The sequence below is a fragment of the Tenrec ecaudatus genome, chromosome 12 (genome assembly GCF_050624435.1).
Source record: "Tenrec ecaudatus isolate mTenEca1 chromosome 12, mTenEca1.hap1, whole genome shotgun sequence".
Classification (NCBI taxonomy): domain Eukaryota; kingdom Metazoa; phylum Chordata; class Mammalia; order Afrosoricida; family Tenrecidae; genus Tenrec; species Tenrec ecaudatus.
In genome coordinates, this window is record NC_134541.1 from 41,260,326 (window position 1) to 41,279,638 (window position 19,313).

At 46.6% G+C, this 19,313-nt stretch overlaps 1 protein-coding gene across 1 annotated transcript in view; it reads right to left on the reverse strand.

Annotated features, from left to right (window-relative positions):
• The window catches only part of PAK5 (p21 (RAC1) activated kinase 5), a 137,316-nt gene that overhangs the window by 50,340 nt on the left and 67,663 nt on the right, over positions 1–19,313 (reverse strand). Inside the window, exon 2 of the mRNA XM_075527832.1 lies at positions 8,946–9,740. Within this exon, the coding sequence (XP_075383947.1) occupies positions 8,946–9,740 (795 nt within the window). The remainder of the gene's footprint in view (positions 1–8,945; positions 9,741–19,313) is intronic.

Consider the following 19,313-nt stretch of genomic DNA (forward strand, 5'->3'; position numbering starts at 1 on the left):
GGATAAATTCATTCCTAAAGAAATGTGTTTCCCCCACCATCGTGTCTCTATTCAAATCCAGTCAAAATTAAGAACAACCAAATAAAAGGTTGTATCGTCTGGGAATAAATTGCCCCAGTTAACAACTCAGCTAGGTTACCCCTTCCCCAAATGCGAGCAGCCTCACCAAGGATAGGGTCAGATACAGGCTTGTGATGTATCAAAATTGTAAATAATTATAGCAATGAATTCATTTAATCAATCAATTTCACCAGGGTGCGCTGGGGTGCACAGGGCATAAAACTCCACAAAGCTATCAATTGCTACGATTACAGCTGGCTGTCAGCCAGGATTCCCCTGATCCATGTTAGTTAAATGCACATTAATCTGAATTTGGCAGAGTAATCAAGGACCTAACTGAACTGTGAAATTGAATTCTGCAGTAGAACATCATTGGGCCATTTTATGCCAAGGCTGGGAAGAAAGGCTTTGGGGGGAGGGTGGGGAGCATGGAAAAAGGAAAGGAGAGGGAGGAAAAAATCCTGCAGCATCTATTTGTCACCATGGCCTTCTGCACTGGTGACGGGAGGCCATGCTCAGAGCTGCGGGAGCGGGGTGGGAGAGAGGGTGTAAGTCTGGCCACAGAGGCGGGAATTCAGAAGGTTGGCTTCCTGGAGGATGGAGAGCCTCTCTGGCCACGTCCTGAAGAATTCCAGCGGCGAGGGGGGGGGGGCGGGGAGGGAGGCAGCTGGTTCCTGTGCTAGGATGTGATGCTTCAATACACCTTTTCAGAGCACAAGACAGCAAAGAGAACCCTCATCTCCAAGACAAAAAGCCTGACTGGATGCTGCTTGCTCTACATAAATCAAAACTTGTTGCTGTCTACTCCATTCTGACCCACAGCAGCCACCCAGCGCAGAGCAGAACTGCCTCACAGGGGTTCCCGGAGGCTGTAATGTGGAGGGGAGTGGCCTGTCGCATCTTTGTCCCTGGAAGTCCCTGGTGGGTTTGCAACGCAGACCTTGCCACGGAGTCTTTTCTGACGCACACACTATTTTTTTTTAACTGGACATCCTGTGCTTTGAATAGTTCAACAGCGGTAATTCTTGTTAATCAAGAGTAAATTGACAGGCTAACAGTTAAAAATGCATAAGTATACAGTATATAAACAATTTGGTGAGCTTGTGGAGAAGCTGACCCAGATACATAAGCTAGAACATATAACTGTCCATCTAAATTTTCTTTCTTTCTTTCTTTTTTTGACAGGATACTTCATTAAAGTTGCTTAATGTACCATTTCTCATTTTAGAAGTTCTTTATTGTACCAATAATTCCTTTGTCTGAGGAGGAGCAGCCACACGGCCAGTGATTATTCTGGACCTCCACGTTGGACAAAGGCCGTTTCTTCTCGAGACACGGGTTTCCGTCTTTAGGGCAGAAGAGAGCCACACGCCAGGGTTTCTGGGCTGAGCCTCCTCCTTCTCCCGCAGAAGGCTGGAACTGCCGACCTTGTAGTTAGTTAGCGGGTCAACTTTGAGCCACAAAAGGGCATCTTAAAGTATCCTGATTTGACTTGAAGGGAAATGTAACAGGATCAGCCCTGTCTTTGGCAAAAAGAAACCAGTGCTTGTAAGGCTTTTGGAAAGAATCCCTCATCTTCTTTCTCTGCAGGGTAATTTGGAGCATAATCATTAGGAGAAGGAGTCTCTGAGTGGCGCAGATGGCTAATGCTCTCTGTGGCTCACTAGAAGGTTGGTGGTTCAAGTCTACTCAGAGGTACCTTCGAAGAAGGACCTGGACATCTGCCTCGCACGATATTAACCAGGGAAAACCCTCTGACGCGCAGTCCTAATCGGACACACGTGGGTCATCATGCAACTCCCGGGCAACTGATTCTTAATCAGAGGGGGGGGGGTCCACTAAATGTAGTGACTCAGAGATGTGTTAGCTTTGTGTACCCTTCTGGTTGTGTGCTGGAAAATCAGGCTCTCTGCAATGGGCAGGAAAAGACCACCATAGGGGGGAGCGGCTCCCACTTGCCCTCAGGGATGTGTGTGTGTGTGTGTGTGTGTGTGTGTGTGTGTGTGTGTGTGATATGGACAGCCTCGCGTGCACCTCTGGACTTGCGTTTTTCTAGCCTCTCCTGCTCTGCAGACATGGTGGCTGTGCTCCAAGCACCAACCTCTCTCTTGGAGCCCAGGACGGTAGAGAACGTGCATCTCTAACTACATCCTGATCAACACAGGGCCTAGGGCCCCTGCCAGAAGCGAAACTTGGCTTTGTTGTGGTTACTTTCTTTTGAATTATTTCTTTTCATTTCCAAAATGGAGTGGCCCTGTCTCATTGTGTTCACCCTGGACAAATGCAATGTGAACCCATGTTGACTTTCAGTAAAGGAAGTGAGCACGCGTTACAGCTACCACAGTGCTGTGTCATGAGGCTTCCCAGGGAGGGCCCTAAAGAATCAGGGTGTCTCCGAGAGGTGCTGGCCGTCAGCTGCTTGCTGGGTCTCCAAGCTGCACGCATAGAGCACCTTTCTCCAGACGATGTGGCCGCTTGCAAGAGCATCAGAACAACACGGACATTTGATTCCTGTTTACACTGGTCGAGTGTTAAGCCTATGACTGCTAGCTTGGGGAGTCATGTATTTCTCTGCCTTACAGAATACATGGTGGATGCACACGGGGGGAATTTGGACAAGCAGCTCCTGACCTTGACAAACAGGCACAGCCTAGTTCTGTCAAGAAGTAGATGTATCTGTGATCAGCAGGTTCAAGCGCACTGGTATTTCAGGCGCTTTCCCCACCATTAGATTGCTCTATTCAATTAACTCCCTGCAGTTGCTATTTGAAACTGGAAAACCACACCCTCTATTCAAGATCAGCGTGGCAAAGCCCATCACTGAAGGGGAAACTCAGATCACTGCCCTGAGCCGCACAGAGGGGATCTGTGCCTGGGGTACCAGTGCGCTTTCTTAGAATACTGTCCAGATGCCTTAGGGCGTTGGAGAGAGCCAGAGGAGGCTGGATAGTTCGGATTCATTTTGTTTTAAATTTGATCATAGGAAAACAGACTCTAACAACCCAAACACAATTTACTGGAAGTACCAGAAGATCCCCTGGAAGAAGCGTGCCTTTGCATGCAAAGGGCGAGAGGCCGTATTCCATCACTTCTTCAGGAGTCTTCTGAGTCTTCACCAACATCCTTTTAGGAGATTATTTAAAGAAAAAAAAAAAGAGTAAAGACAATATACCCTTTGTGAGAATAAGTGCTTCTCCCTCTCCCTGTCTCTCTTTGACTGGAAGGCTTTGGCACCGTCCATGAGATGGCACCATCTTGCCATCCCATAACACACCAGGGCCCCGTTAGGGTTCCAGCAGACAGGGCGCTGCTGTTTCGATCGTGGAGCGCTGGCTGAGCCCAGACATGGTAAGGACCACTAGGAACAGGAGCTCTTCACACAGGAGGGTGGCGCATGCCTGCGTCAAGCGCCTTTTTCTTTATCTTTCCGGGGAAAGCAAAGTCAGAGGGAGCCAGTGACAATGAACTGCAGAGTGAGCCAGGTGGGGGGTCTGGGGCAGGGGCGATCTAGCTTCTCTTCTGAAAATCCCTCTCGAGGCTGTCTGCAGTCTCCTAGGCTGCAGGCTGGCCATGTTCACTGGCCTGTGCCATGGAAAGGAGGTTGGTAAAGCGGTGGGCGTGCTGGAGATGTTTTGCGCCGGTAGTTCTTGCTTCACTGCAGCTAACATGGCCTCTTCCCTCGTATGCTTGAAGGCCTCAGAATTTCCTTTCCATTCTAGAGAGCAGAGTGAGCCCTGAGATGGCCAGGCTGGTGGCCACCGAGAGCCAGTTCAGCCACTCAGGCGTTGCATGACCTGTAGGGAAAGTGACAAGGCTGGCCTGGCCTGGCCTTCTGTGGCCACATCTCTGAAGTGAGGCCAGCCCCTCCAGAGGCTGCTGAGAAGGATTGTGGCAGCAAGGCCCAGGAGGACTTGGTCTAGCATTGGGACTAGGTTACCGAGATGGACATTCCCCGGGCTGGCATTCTCAGAGATGGTAGATATGTTTTCCAATCAGAACGATCCCTGGGAAGCAGAGCCAGCCGTTGCTGAGCATTTGCTAGGCATTAAGTCCTGTCTGTTCATTACTCTCATTGAATCTTCATGGCTAAAGTGGGTATTGGGACACCCTATTGTGCAGATAAGGGAACTGAGGCACCGACAAGATCACACAGCCAGCATCAGCGCATGACCCCGAGGAATAAGAGTCTAGAACTTGTACTTTCAAGAGCCTTCTGTAAAGTCTCATGGGAGGATCCCTGAAAGAAGGGCAGAGATGAGCTTCAGAAATCTCAACTCTACTTAGTCGTAGCGAAAAAGTTGAGGAGTGAGTGGTTATACTTCATGACAGCCTATGACTTGGGCCCGTTCGTCGTAGTCTGAGTGACAGGAAGGAACTTCTCCTTGTCCTGCCCTGAAGAGATGACAAAAACCAGCCTCAAACCTCCTTGTCCGGTCATTGCCCTTTTCCCCTGGGTCGTGGGGACTGCCTGACGAAGGTATGTCTAAACCAACATGCCGCCCATCCATCTTTCTTCTACGGCAGTGGAAGGCCCTGACACCCACAGGCTTTGGAGTTAGATGAATCGGCCTTTGAATTCAGACTCAGTGGTTTGCACTCCCTTGGGAGAGTCAATAAAGATTTAACCTCTTCCAGCCTTAACTTCCTCACTGAGCAAACAAAGATGCCCCTAAATCCCTTTCAAATTCCCGAGAGGACTAAATCGGGTAATGCTTGCAAAACTCTGGCCACCGAGCCTGGCACATAGTGACACTTGGCACCACTTCACAGCCCTACTGGTCCCCAGGCTGCAGGCCTGGTTCTGTTGTTAATTTATAACCCTATGAGGCAGGACTGTCTTCACGCTCATTTTAGAGATAAGCAAGTGGAGCCACAGAGGAGCGAAGATCACCCAGCTAATGTCAATGCCAGGACTGAACCCAGGTAGACCATCTCCGGCCCCTACAGGCTCATCTATCACAAAGGACTTGGTGATCGTACCTATAGACAAGTGGTTCTCAATGGGGGGACGTTCTGCCCTCTCCCCCAGGGACTAGCTGGCATTGTCTGCAGCCAACTGGGGAGGGGAGCTGTTGGCATTTATTGGGGAGAGGGCAGGATGCTGCCACATATCTTACAATGTACAGGGTGACTCCTATGAGCGAGCATTAACCAGCTCAAATGTTCAATAGTGTCAAGAGTATGAAACCCTAATGTGGGCAAGACAAGTTGGTACAACCCAAGGGCAATGCATTGCTTGCATGAGACATGTTGGATGCCCGGTGCCCGTGCAAGCTCTTCCTGAACCTTACAGAATGAAACAGGGTAACATGTGGGGAGGCACCCGGGTCAGATGAAGGGGTTCAACCCAGAGCCTGACAGATTGAGAGTTGGACCCCGTTATACTCTGCACTTACTAAGCAGTTGGCTGTGAGCCCAGATCGCTTCTCTGTGTAAGCTGAGGGGTAAGGATTTCTGCCCACAGCACTGCACGGCTCCAACAAGGCAGGGCACGTTTCTGGTACAATGCAAGTGCATAATGCACTAGTGGGAATTTGATTATGTGGGGGGCTTCTCAGTGGTTGGAGCTCAATGGAATTCTGGATGTGTTCAACCCTAACCAAGACCCAGGAGCCGGCAGCCGTCTGGACCCTGGGGAGTTCTCCATTAGTAAAATCCAATACAGGCTGACTGTATCTCCAGCTGCTTTCCCGCCCTGTAAGGCAGAAGGCCCGTCTGCATCGAAGGGTGACAAACATCTACTCCCTCACTACAGCGGGCAGACTTTCAGTTCTGTCATGGGGAAGATGTTTCATGCTTGCTTTATTATTATTATTATTACTTTTTCAAAACAAACCACCACCACCACCACCAACAACAACAAATGCCACATTTAAAAGCGGGGAGATGGATGCCAATAACTGTAGATTCCATAATATCCTCAATTTGTATTGCTCTAATACTGGAGGCGTTTTTTTACACTGTCGTTTAGCATTGGTTTCGTTTTATTTAGTTAGTTCTTTTAGGCTAAAATGCAAGCGGATGCCAAGCCCTCGCCCCAATTCCTTGCAATTACTGGGATGTGCAAATCACCCACTCTCCTCCATGATTTTCCACGAGGCAAAGCCAAATTATCTGAGTCGTGATCATGGTTTCTTTCTCTAGCACTAAATCCAAGTGTAATTGGGTAGATGTGGAAGAGCACAGTTCTAAAGACGCAAGCACCTAAGTCTTTTTACAGAAATGCTATATTTTTAATCAAGTGAACGTTTTAATTACCAACATGCCATCCACCTCCAAACCTCCCACTAAACCTGCTCCTGAATCTCTCAGGGCTTCCTGTGAGCAGAGAGCAGTGCCTTGCCCCTTTGACGTACTGATTATCAGGGCTGAGAACAAACTTTGGTAGATACAGCCAGCAATGCATATGCCATGTTTGTTTTTCTCTGAGCTACAATAGTTTCTGGGTTTGACACAGCCTGATTTCAGGACAAGCCAGCTCTACCTGTAAGAAGATGGAGGGGGCCTGGCTGGAGCTGTTGGGTAGGCATTTGACCACCAATGAAAAAGTCAGCAGTTCAAATCCACCAGCTGCTTCTCAGGAGTATGAGGACGCTATCTGCTCCTATAAAGATTTACAGCCTTGGGAACCCTGTCTGGGTCCCTACGAGTCAGACTGGACTTGATGTTAGTGTGTAGGAAGATGGAGTCAACAGGGATGAAGCAAATCACCCTCTTCCTCCCTCCCTATCTGTCTTCTTTCTCTCCTCCCATCTTATCTTCCCTCTCTTCTGCCACTTAACCTAATGTTCTGGTGGTCCCAGCGACCTTTCATGGATTATACTGGAAAATGATGTTGCATCCCAGAGACAACAGCGACCTACATAATGGAAAACTGCTGAACCGAGAGGGACATCATCCCTGGATCTGTGCTCTTGTTTTGCAGACAACTGTGAAAACTTAAGCATGGCATGTGAGTCTCTGGACCCATGGATCGTCTAGTGGAAGCCATTTCTACCTCCAGTGGAATTGATGACCCAAACCCTGCAGACATGTGGGCTGAGGCACACGGCATCATTCCATGTTTTCAGGAAAAGTCTGAAGGCCGGGAATATGGATTTCCAAGAGGAATCTCTTCATGTTCCTAAGTGTTGGAAATGCATACGGTTTGGGTGACCCAATCATGCCTGTGGGCCGGCTAAGGGCCAGGGCTGAATGAATGTAGTCACTGGACAAAATTTTGTCTGGGACCATGACTTAAAACTACTCCTTAGCACAAGCGTTCAAACAAATGACAAAAACCGTCATGTTCTTTACTCTTACCTAGCCACCCATTGTCAAGTGCCCAAGGATGTAAGCAGACTGAGCTGTAGATTAGCTAGTCAGCCTATTTCCTTTAAAATGCTGACAGATGCCTTTCAGCACAGGAGTCGCAGAGATTGATATTCAAGGGAAATCGAATCCACTACTCCATACTTCACTATAATTTCCAACTACCACTCTTGAATATTATATGGTTGTGGTTAGCTTTTGTCTGTTGGTTTATTAAATAGAACTCTCTCCAACAACTACCTTGGCGAGAACTTAGGAGACATACTAACCAGAGTGTGGAAGCTCAAATAAATTCCCCAAGTGGGAGGAGGATTTAAAACATATTCTCACTATTTGAATTTTAGCTAGAGGTATACGTGTGTACGGCTTTCTATTTCCTTAAGATTAATTTTTAAGTTTATCTGTTGGGAACTATATTGTTAGCTTTTTAAAAAGAGTATGGTATGAATCATCTTTAAGACTTCCTTTCTCTCTATTGGATTGGGTTTATGAGAAACAACAAACATGGAAAAATATTGACCATCTACAATCAATAAAGGAGATAAAAACAGAGAGGTTTCCATAAAACCATTGAAGAGCTCCTGTGGCATAAACACGTACATGACCCTGACCTTAGAAGTCCTGTCCCTTTCAGGCATGCAACCCAGAACCCACTCCTAATGCCCATTGTCACTTTCCCTAGAAAGCAGAAGCATTTTAAGCCATCATGGGAAATCAACCACTTGCCCCCACTGGAAGGTATTTTCCAAAAGCCGTAGGTTCTCATGTAAAAGTCGGGGATTTTAGGCCGGAAACATTAACAATGGTTCTCCAAACTTGGTATATCATGGAACAGTCATAGGAAATGTTCAGCAGTTAACAATTACACATAAAAATTCCTCACCGAGAGCAATGAAAACAACACAATACAAAACATAAGGTGTACCCCCAGAAAGAAAGAAAACTCAGAAACCAGGTTCTACCGATCAGCCTCAAATGTGCATAAAAAATGAAAACGACAGCAAAAAGCGCAGTTTCTGGCAAAAACAGCAGGAAAAGCATACGCCAATGTAAAGAACAGTTCCTTGTCTGGAGTGAAATTAGCCTGGTTCACAACTTATCACATTATCTCCATTCATCCCCCTTCTTCCCCCTCCCCACCGACCACCCACTGCCCTTTCCAGAAGTTGGTCTGTGTAAAAACTTTCAAGAATCCAGATTCAGAGACCAAGCAGTACTCCATTTAATGGTCCAGAAAGGGAGATTCTTCAACAGATAACTCAGTACAATATGCTAACATAGTGCTATCGATCATCGATATACTGGAGTATCTTTCACACGAGGACACTTTCTTTGCTTTTTGATCAGAAACCCTTGTAAGGAGCGCCCTCAAATCGGGTTTTTTAAGTGTGCATGGGTACCGGTGCCCGAAACCTCCTTCGCCCTGTCCCTGGGCTCGGGGATGGGCACAGCGGGAACTCAGACAAGACAGGCAGACCAGACCAGCGCGGAGCATCTGAGGATGCCAGAGGGCCGGCCACCCAGGGGAGCAGCAGCGGCAGGGACAGGAGGGGATGGGAGGGCGCAGCCCTTACCTTGGGAATGCACGACGTGGGCTCGGACAGGCGAGGGTAGGTGTAGGAGTTGTACGAGTGTCCTTGGGGGTGGGTCTTAAATGCACTTGCTCCAAAGGGCATCAGGGGCTCCTGCAGCCCCGAGCCGGACCTGGACCTCTGCCGCATGGCGGGCTGCGGGCTGGTCCGCTGCAGGTACGATGACTTGGGCCTCCGCTCGTCCTCGTCCAGGCTGGGACCCCAGTCGCTTTCGCTGTAGGCCAGGCTCTCCTTGGAGCACCCGCTGGGCCCCGCCGGTCTCGAAGGGGCGAAGGGGAACGGGTCTCGGTAGTCCAGCGGCGAGCAGCTGGAGGCCCGCGGGTGGTCCCACGGGAGGTCCCGGTAGTCGCCGGGCTGGCTCAGGGCGTCCAAGGGCGCGTGGTACTCGCCCGGGAATCTGGAGAGGGTGGCTTTCCAAGGCTTCCTCTCGGGGTAGTAGGCCTCCCCGGGCTTCATTTTCACCACGTGCCCATTTTGCTTGGTGGCCGGGCTGCCTTGAAAGTAGGGCTCCCAGCTGTCCCCGCAGAGTCCCCTGTCCCGGGCCTTGTCGGCGGCGGGGCCGTCGGCGGCGCTGTCCGACTCGCTGGAGTACTGCGAGAAGGAGAGGAAGCCGTTCTCCTGCGCGCGGCGCTGCCGCAGGCCCGCGGGCCCGGGCCCCGGCGTGGGCGGGCTCTCTTTCCGCAGGGAGTTGGAGCGGGTCACCGAGATGTTGTCGAAATCCTCGAGCAGCCCATTGATGGAGGTTTCCTTGCAGGATTTGTTTCCTCGAACGATCGTCTGAGAAGGGGAAAGGGAAAGGACGTTTCATGAGAGCGTTTCAGACTTGGAAATGGATGGAGGGATTCCACCCCCATCCCACTCAATTTCAACCACAGCACAAGAAAATGAACCCCAGGGACTGTTTCCTAATAAAAAACAACTTCTGGGGGGACAAATTTCAATGGCACAAGAAATAAAACAAGCAATGATATTTCAAATGGCAAAACGTCCATCACCCATCTCAGTTTAGAGAGTGAAATGCCATTGATATAGTTAGCTTATTGTGCCAACCTGGCCGATAAACACATGTGGGGCTAATTGAAGGGCGGAGGGATAAATGGCTCAGTGAGCCTCGCCTTTCTAGTTCTCGGGTCTCTTGCTTTCCGATGGTTAGACCAGGGTGCAGCTGCCTTATCCAGTTCCCTGCTTCAGCTGGCAAGGCTCACTTCCTACAAGACATCCCCGAGGAGAAGCCACATGGACCTACCCTGATGTAGCCCTGGGTGCTGGAGCAGCTGTGTGGAGCTGCCTGCCAGCATTGAGATGCTTACACACTCATTGACTCTGCTTTCCTCCTGCTGTCGGCATCATATTGTGTGTTTTGTGAGATGGAGGAAGACTTTGTAGATTGATGTCGGACATATGGGTTAATGTTGGACTTGTGGGTTTGGGCAACACTGGGTTGGGATGTTTTCTTGATATGCACTTAACCTTTATATAAAACTCTCTCTTACACATGAGTTTCTATGGATTTGTTTCTCTAAAGTACCCAGACTAACACAGCCATAAAAAACTGTTCATATTATAATGGTTTTATTTGCCAATTGATGGACAATTCTTCTCCCCCTGTTCTTTCACTTAAATAATAAGCACTACCTGTCTACCAATGTGTTCTGGATTGTCATTTTAACAGACCCGCACTACTTGTTTAGAAATAGCACCATTCTTTTAGATTTATTCATTGGATATTTCCAAAACCAGAGAAAGTAAGTTACCTGAATCTAGTTACCATCTAACCAGAGACTAGTGCATCTTATTTCATCCTTTATGAAAGATACAGGAACACTGAGGCTGGTCAGATTTTATAGAACAGGGTGTTACTTTCTGAAACAGTGAGCATGGAATGGAATAAAGATTCCGTGGGTGATTTATTTTGTGATCAAATGTGGTATTTCATTATGTGGGGGGCTTCACAGCATTCGTGGGCACGTGAAATTAAAAGCCATTGGAACTTTCCCACCAACGTTTTCAAGCCCCCTCAGATCACGATAATGGCCACACTTTTGTGCCTCCTCCTTTCTGACTCCTGCATAGTGTGGCTATGACCTGGTTATACCTGGATCTAGGTGACACATCGCCAAGCCCAATGTTCCCTGGAGTGAGTCAGCCTAAATAGCTCCAGAATACCAGGGACAGAACGACATCACAACCACTTACAAAGCCCCATCAGCTGCAGCTGACAATGAAAAGGTTTGCAGCAAAATAGGATGGGGGCGGATAAGAGAGGAACAAAGAAACAAGTACTGCGACTTCAGACTTTAACAGAAAAATACTTCAGAGGGAAGTAGCAAGGAATTAAAAAGCTACCTCAGTTAAAGAAAAGGTTTTAGAGTAGAGGGGAAACGTCAAAATTGTCCTGGTGCTTTCTAAACTCTGCATGGAGAAAGAGGTTTTATTATTATTTCAGCCCCCAGACCCTGCTGGGCTAATACTCTGGGCTTATATCAAAACCCAAAGCAAACCCACTGCCTTCAAATGAATGCTGAACCATATTAAACAAAAACAACAAACCCAAACTCACTGCTATTGGGTTGATTCCCAATCAAAGTGACCTTATAAGAGAGACTAGAACTGCCAGGGGTTCTGACACTATAAATCTGTACTGGAGCAGAAAGCCCCAGCTTTTCCCCTCGGATTCAAACTGCTGATCTTTGGATTAGCAGTCCCCTAAAAACCCACCACAACACCAGAGCACCCATTCTGACGTGTGGCTGACTCGATATATGGTCTCCGAGACTCTAAATCTTGATGGGATCAACCTCATCTTGCTCCCTTGGAGCAGTGGGTTGTTTTGAACCACCAACCTGGTGGTTAGCCATCCAATGCTTCTCTCCCAGTGACACCAGCGTTCCTTATAACAGGTTCTATTAAACCTTTCATTTGAGAACAGTTTTAGATTTAGAGAGAAATCAGGAGGACAGTACAGAGTTCAACTCCTCGCTGGCAGTGCCCCTACTGTGACCATCTTACTGTGGTGGTGGAGGATGCTGTCCAGTTCTCCCCATCCCCTGCGCACAATAGAACACAATGGTGCCAAGTCCTGTGCCAGCCCCAGGAGCCACTGTGGATTGGCTCTGTGTGAATATTAGAAATAGATGGCCAGAGCCTTCTTACATATTACCTTGGTAAATTACTACTACTTAGACACCGCACTGTATTCAGATGCCATTGAAATATATATATATATATATTCTTTTTTCTCGAATGTCCTCTTTCTGTTCCTGGATCCCATTCAGGATACCCCCTTACATTTGGCTGTCGTGCCATCTGAGCTTTCTCTGGTTTGTGCCCGTCTGTCAGCTAGTCCTTATTTTTGGATGACCCTTCATGTTTTGAGGATGGAGAAAATCCCTCAATGTGAGTTTGTCTGATGTGTTTCTTATGGTTAGACTGACCCTATAACCCAAACCACTGCCGTCGAGTTGTGCTCACAGAAACTCTATGTAAGACCAGGTAGCCTTGCTCCTTATGGTTTCTGAGACTTTGCCTCTCTACAGCGCAGGCAGCCTCAAGAGTGGCTGGTGGATTTAAACCACCGACCTTGCCCACTGCACCACCAGGGCTCCTTAGAGTTTGACTTTTCCTGATCTTTATACTCTGACTTCCTTCACTCGGCAAAGTGCGTTTAAGGTTTATCCCCGTTGTTCATTGCTGGCCCGTCTGTTTTTCGTCACTGGCGTACTGGGCAGCATTCCACCATGTGGATTTATCATAGCTTGTTTATCTGTTCGTCCTTTGAAGACGGTATCTGAGTTGCTTCCAGGTTCTGGTAGTTATTAAGAAAAGTAGAAACATTTTTGTGCAACCTTTTATATGGAAGTCATGTGGGAAAATTCTGAGTGCAATTGCTGGGTCATATGTTTAACTTTATTTAAAACTGCCAAGCTATCTTTAAAGTGTCCTGTTAGTAAAACCAGTGTGTGGTCTCATCGAGTGTTTTAGTACTATCAAGTTGTTATAAACTTTAACATTCTTACACTCAGCTTCTATCCTCTTTGTGGACTTGTGGCAGACAACTCTGTCCACAGACCACACACTGCTTTCAATCACTTATTTAAGATGCGAACCAATGGGAAGAACAGAGCTGAATGGTGTCATGGAAGACTCTTGAGTATACATTCAAAAGAGACTTATCCAATATAATGACACACCCTCAGCCACTTTGAACAACTCCTTGGAGTTTAAAAGTTTAATACCCATTTGTCCTCAATGGCAGAGTCTACTCCATCTGTGCTTAAAATGGGCTCTTATTGCGGGAAGGCAGGATATACATTCTTCCTGGCAAGGCAGAACCCTTCTTTAGAACACGGTTATTGCCAGGCTGTGGGCGATTACAAGAGTGAGAGTTGGACATGTGTACTAAATACCAAGCTAGGACTAGTTGGACTCTGTGTCAGATCAGGGTCTTCTGTGGCGAGGTGGTCATGACTGGGAACATGTAAAAATAACAGTGAAGCAACTGGGAGGGTGACTGCCTAGTCCGGACAGGAAGCATAGGTAGATAGGCAGCTGGTAATGGAAAGAGAACAGACCAGATTTGTAAGCAACCAGATTGAATTCTGACATTTACTAGCCAGATCACCAACTTCTCTGGCTTTTAATTTCCTCATCTGCACAGTGAGGACTATCTGTGCTAGGTACATTTTAGGTTTTTAGTTGCTAGATCCACAGCCTTCTTATGAAGTGCTGTCTATAAGTCAATTTTAGACTCAAAGCAACCCCATGCGACAGAATAGAACTATTCCCGTAGGGCTTTCTAGGCTACAATCTTTGTGGAAGCAAGTGTCTGCCTTTCCTCCTGTAGAACCACTGGTCAGGGTTGAGGACGGGCCTGTTGGCTTGTAGGGAGCGTTCAGAGCTCTGGACACGGAGCTCATGTTTTATTAAGAGGTTGTCTGTGGGCGATTCCTTTCCTTTCTCCCCTTGCTTGGCCCTTTGGATGGCTGGCTGGATGGCTGGCTGGATGGCTGGGTGGATGGATGGATGGATGGATGGATGGATGGATGGATGGATGGATGGATGGATGGATGGATGGATGGGTGGATGGGTGGCTGGCTGGCTGGCTGGCTGGATGGATGGATGGATGGATGGATGGATGGATGGATATATGGCTGGCTGGATGGATGGATGGATGGATGGCTGGATGGCTGGATGGCTGGCTGGCTGGATGGATGGCTGGCTGGCTGGCTGGCTGGCTGGCTGGATGGATGGATGGATGGATGGATGGATGGGTGGGTGGATGGATGGGTGGCTGGCTGGCTGGGTGGCTGGCTGGCTGGATGGATGGATGGCTGGATGGATGGGTGGGTGGATGGATGGGTGGGTGGCTGGCTGGCTGGCTGGCTGGCTGGCTGGCTGGATGGATGGATGGATGGATGGATGGATGGGTGGCTGGCTGGATGGCTGGCTGGCTGGCTGGCTGGCTGGCTGGCTGGCTGGCTGGCTGCCTGGATGGATGGGTGGCTGGCTGGCTGGCTGGCTGGATGGGTGGATAGATGGATGGATGGATGGGTGGATAGATGGATGGGTGGATAGATGGATGGATGGATGGGTGGATAGATGATAGATAGATAGATAGATAGATAGATAACCAGTTGCCATCAAGTAGATTTTGAATTCTGGTGGCCCCATGTGGGTCAGAGTAAAATTTTCTCCATGGTGTTTCAGTGATGATGTTTAGAATTGTTTTAGAGCCTAAATTCTGAGCACCAGGCTCACAGAAGCTAAGATGACAGCAACAGCCCAGAATCATTTGCAGAGTCTGCATATGGATTAAGCTTCCATTGAATTCCTTCTGATCATTAACTAGGGGCGTGAACAGTCTTGCCTTTGGGCAGAGGGTGTGGAAAGTGTCCAGCATCTTATAGTTCATAAGGTATAAGGATGAAAACAAAGATAATAAGTATTACACTTTTAAACCCCATTTCTTTGTCAATCAATCATCTTTTTTTCCTTCTAAATATTATTATGCTATGGAAATTAACATATATTATTACATTAACATATATTAGCATAACTCATTCCCAATGGGATTCTATCCACAGGCATATGATTCATAGCACATATTTTTGGAAGACACAATTCAATCCATAACATCGGGACCAGGGCTCTCTTTTGTTCAGAGCGAGCTCTGGATAAGTATGTTTAAACAATACCATAATGAAGGCCTGCCTGTCGTTTAGGAGCGCATTTTCTCTCCTCCTTGATTGTGTTACAAATGCTTTCCATTTGGGAAAGAGATAGACCGACTCGAAAAACCAGCCTCACTGCCATCAAGTTGATTCCGACCCAATGGCTGTGAGGTTAGTTGTTTTTTTTTTTGGCCATTGAGTGTGCTCTCCAAGATTCATGTGGAAATGAGGAGGAAGCTGTTGCAACATGAAAATTTACCCAGGACCTCTGAATTGGGGGGTCTGCTGTGCTTGCCATTACACGTCCACAGAAGCATGGTTAGTTTACAAGTATAACTCAAGAAGTAGGATTCTTAGAAAACTCAAGAAATAGAATTTATTTGTCACTATGGAATAATATGTGTTAATATTGCGATAGCATAATAATCTTTAGAAGAAAAACAGATGACTAAGAAATGAGGTTAAAAAGTGTAACATTTATTATCTCTTTTTTCAACCTTATATCATTATGAAATATAAGATACTGGGCATGTGTCCCCTTTTAAGTTCTGGCTTCTTCATGCATAAAGCGAGAGAACAAATCCTTACTTCATATGGTTAGTTTAATGAAATAATATGTGTAAAACAACTGGAATGCCTTCAGCCTAAAATAATTGTTAGGTGTCACTGAGTACTAACCAAAGGTAACTATTTAAAAATTTTATGGGTAAAATCCACTTTTAAATCAAGATGATAATAATTTAGAAGAAAAATGAAGTTGTACACAACAGAAAGTTAGAAAACACGAATCTTAACTTTATCCATTACTTGGCAAAAAAAGTAATTGTAGTAGATTTAAAAAATGACTCAATAATTTTGTCACAAAACATGAATTTATTTATTTAAATTGGGTGTACCTCAAATTAATGAGGGAAGCCCTGTGTGTTAGACATTGGGCTACTGACATCAAGGTCAGTGGTTCATACCCACCAGCCATTCCATGGGAGAAAGAGGAGGCTGGCTGCTCTCATAAAGATTTACAAAGCAATGAGACATGATGCCCCTCAGTGACTAAGGGCGATCAGGGGACAGCACCGGAGACACAGTGTGGGAATTGCACCTGACCTGATCCCACCACAATGAGGCAAATCACTGGGGGAGTGCAGCGGAACAGCAAGGGAATGGAGTGGTAAGGTCCCCAGGGAATGCTGAAAGTGGACTTTGGGGCCAGGGCGTGGTGCCCCAACAGACTGGACTGGAAAACGCTCCTAAGGGCCAGCAAATGATCCCTGAACTAACTACAAGCTTTTCTCTTGTGAACTGTTTTGTTCTGTTCTTTGTCAGTGGTTTGTTTTTGTTGTTTTGTTGTCTGGTTGTATACTGTTGCTTTGTTTTCCTCTGTCTTGTTTTCGTGCATGTTAGTGACTCCACAGGTCTGTCTGAATAGGACAGGCTGGATGAACTATCTGGAGGGAAAACAACGGGACCGATAGTTCCGGGGGGACTTGGGGTAGGGGGGTAGGGGGGGTACGGAAGTGGTGTTAACAAACCCAGGGACAAGGGAAAAACATGGGACCCCAAATAGTAGAGAAGGGGGAGTGGCAGGCATGGTGGGAAATGATCAAGGGTAAGGTTGCTTAGAGAAGAGGTATACTCTAGCTCAGGTGGCGATGAAGCATGGGAGTAGGTCAGGAGGAAAGTCAAGGGAGATGGAGGAAAGAGCTAGGAGTCAAAGGGCATTCATGGAGGTCTAGACAAAGACATGTACATGCAAATATATATAGGAGGATGGGGAAATAGATCTATGTGTCTATATTTATAGGTCAAGTATTAAGGTGGCAGAAGGACCTTGGGCCTCTACTCAAACACTCCCTCAATGCATGAATACCTTCTTTTATTAAATTGGAACTCTATGATGCTCACTCTCCCGACACAACGGCTGGAGCCAAAGTGGGTAAACAAGTAAATGTGGTGAAGAAAGCTGATGGTGCCCGGCTATCAAAAGAGATAGTGTCTGGGGTCTTAAAGGCTTGAAGGTGAACAAGCGGCCATCTAGCTCAGAAGCAAAAAAGCCCACATGGAAGAAGCACACCGGCCAGTGCGATCACGAGGTGCCAAGGGACCAGGTATAAGGCATCATGCAAAAAAAAAACAACAACGATATAAGTGTGTGTATATATGTGTATATGAATATATATATATATATATACCATATTAAATGAAGGGGGAAGTGCAGAGTGGAGCCCCAAGGCCCAAGTGTCGGCCAATGGAGATCCCCTCATAGAGGTGTTTAGGAGAGGAGATGGGTTAATTAGGGTGCGAGGTAGTACCGATGGGGAACACAGCTTTCCCCCAGATCCTGGATGCTTCCTCCCCCCAACTACCATGATCCGAATTCTACCTTGCAGGCCTGGATAGGACAGAGGCTGTACACTGGTGCATATGAGGGCTGGAGGTACAGGGAATCCAGGGTGGATGATACCTTCAGGACCAAGGGTGTGAGGGACGATGCTGGGAGAGTGGAGGGTGAGTGGGTTGGAAGGGGGGAACTGATTGCAAGGATCCACATGTGACCTCTTCCCTGGGAGAGGGACAGCAGAGAAGGGGGGAAGGGAGACTCCGGATAGGGCAAGATATGACAAAATAACGAGGTATAAATTACCAAGGGCACATGAGGGAGGGGGGAAAGTGGAGGGAGGGAAAAAAAAAAAAGAGGACCTGATGCAAGGGGCTTAAGTGGAGAGCAAATGCTTTGAGAATGATTGGGGCAGGGAATGTATGGATGTGCTTTATACAATTGATGTATGTATATGTATGGATGGTGATAAGAGTTGTATGGGTCCCTAATAAAATGTAAAAAAAGAAAAGAGGAGAAAAAAATGATTAGGGCAGGGACTGTACAGATGTGCTTTATACAATTGATGTATGTATATGTATGAATTGTGATAAGAATTGTATGAGCCCCTAATAAATTGTTAAAATTAAAAAAAAAAGAAAATGAAAAAAAAAGATTTACAAAGCAGAAATCCTATATAAGGTCACTATGAGTTGAATTCACATCGATGGCAGCTATTGGCCATATAAATACAAGATTACAAAGAACTGAATTCTTTCATATCACAGTTAGATTTTAGTTATCCTTCCTTACAAATATCATATATGAGTCAGAAGTAAGCTTTAAAGATGATAAAGGCTAATTAAAAAAACCAGGAGGATACGGATAGTGATCATCTCTGAGTGGGGAGATTAAGCCTGATTTGTATTTTAGGACAGAGCTTCTCAAAGTTTTATGTGCACACTGAAGATCCTGGTGATAAATGCCAATTCTGATTGCGCCAGTCTGGAGAGACCTAAGGGTCTGTATCTTTAACAAAGGTCCAGATGCTGCTGACTATGTTGCTCTGTGGGTCTCTCTTTCTATATTCAATGGGATTAATGTATCTCTCAGATTTTCTAGAACCAAGTTTCCTTTTATCACATAAAATAGTTACTCTAAAATACTCTTTCATTATGAGATACACACATACAAATGTATACAGTGTTAAATATATTACATATCCTGTTGCTATGGATTGAATTACGTCTTCCAAAATATGTGTTTTAAATCATATTCCTGCGGTTATAATCCCATTGGGAATGAGTTGTCTTTCCTATGCTAATGATGCAGGATTAGAATAGGGTACATCTTGAGATATAAAACAAACAAGCAGAAGAGAGATGAGGTAAGGTAGCTGCCAAGACACATGGAGACACCAAGAAACAATGAAGAAGAAGATGGAGAGCAAAGATCTTCTTTAGGGGGGGAGGGGGGAAGAGAGAGAAAGAGAGAAAGAGAAAGAGAGAGAGAGAGAGAGAGAGAGAGAGAGAGAGAGAGAGAGAGAGAGCCGGTATCATGACTTCAGACTTCTAGCCTCTTAAATTGTTAGAGAATACCCTTCTATCTGCCACCACCAGCCACTTGTGTATTTACTTCTCCTATAGCGGTAGTAGATAACTAAAACTTAATCTGGTAATGGAAAAATGGGTGCTGCTCTAGTCACCCATTACTGTTGAGTCTCTAAAAAAGTTGCCTGCCTCATCTTTCTCCCAAGGAGCATCCAGATGGTGGCTTTGAACTGCCAACCTTTTGGCTAGCAGTCCAATGCTTAACTCACTGTGCCACCAGGACTCTTGGCTTCTCTGGCAGATATTTAAGATATGG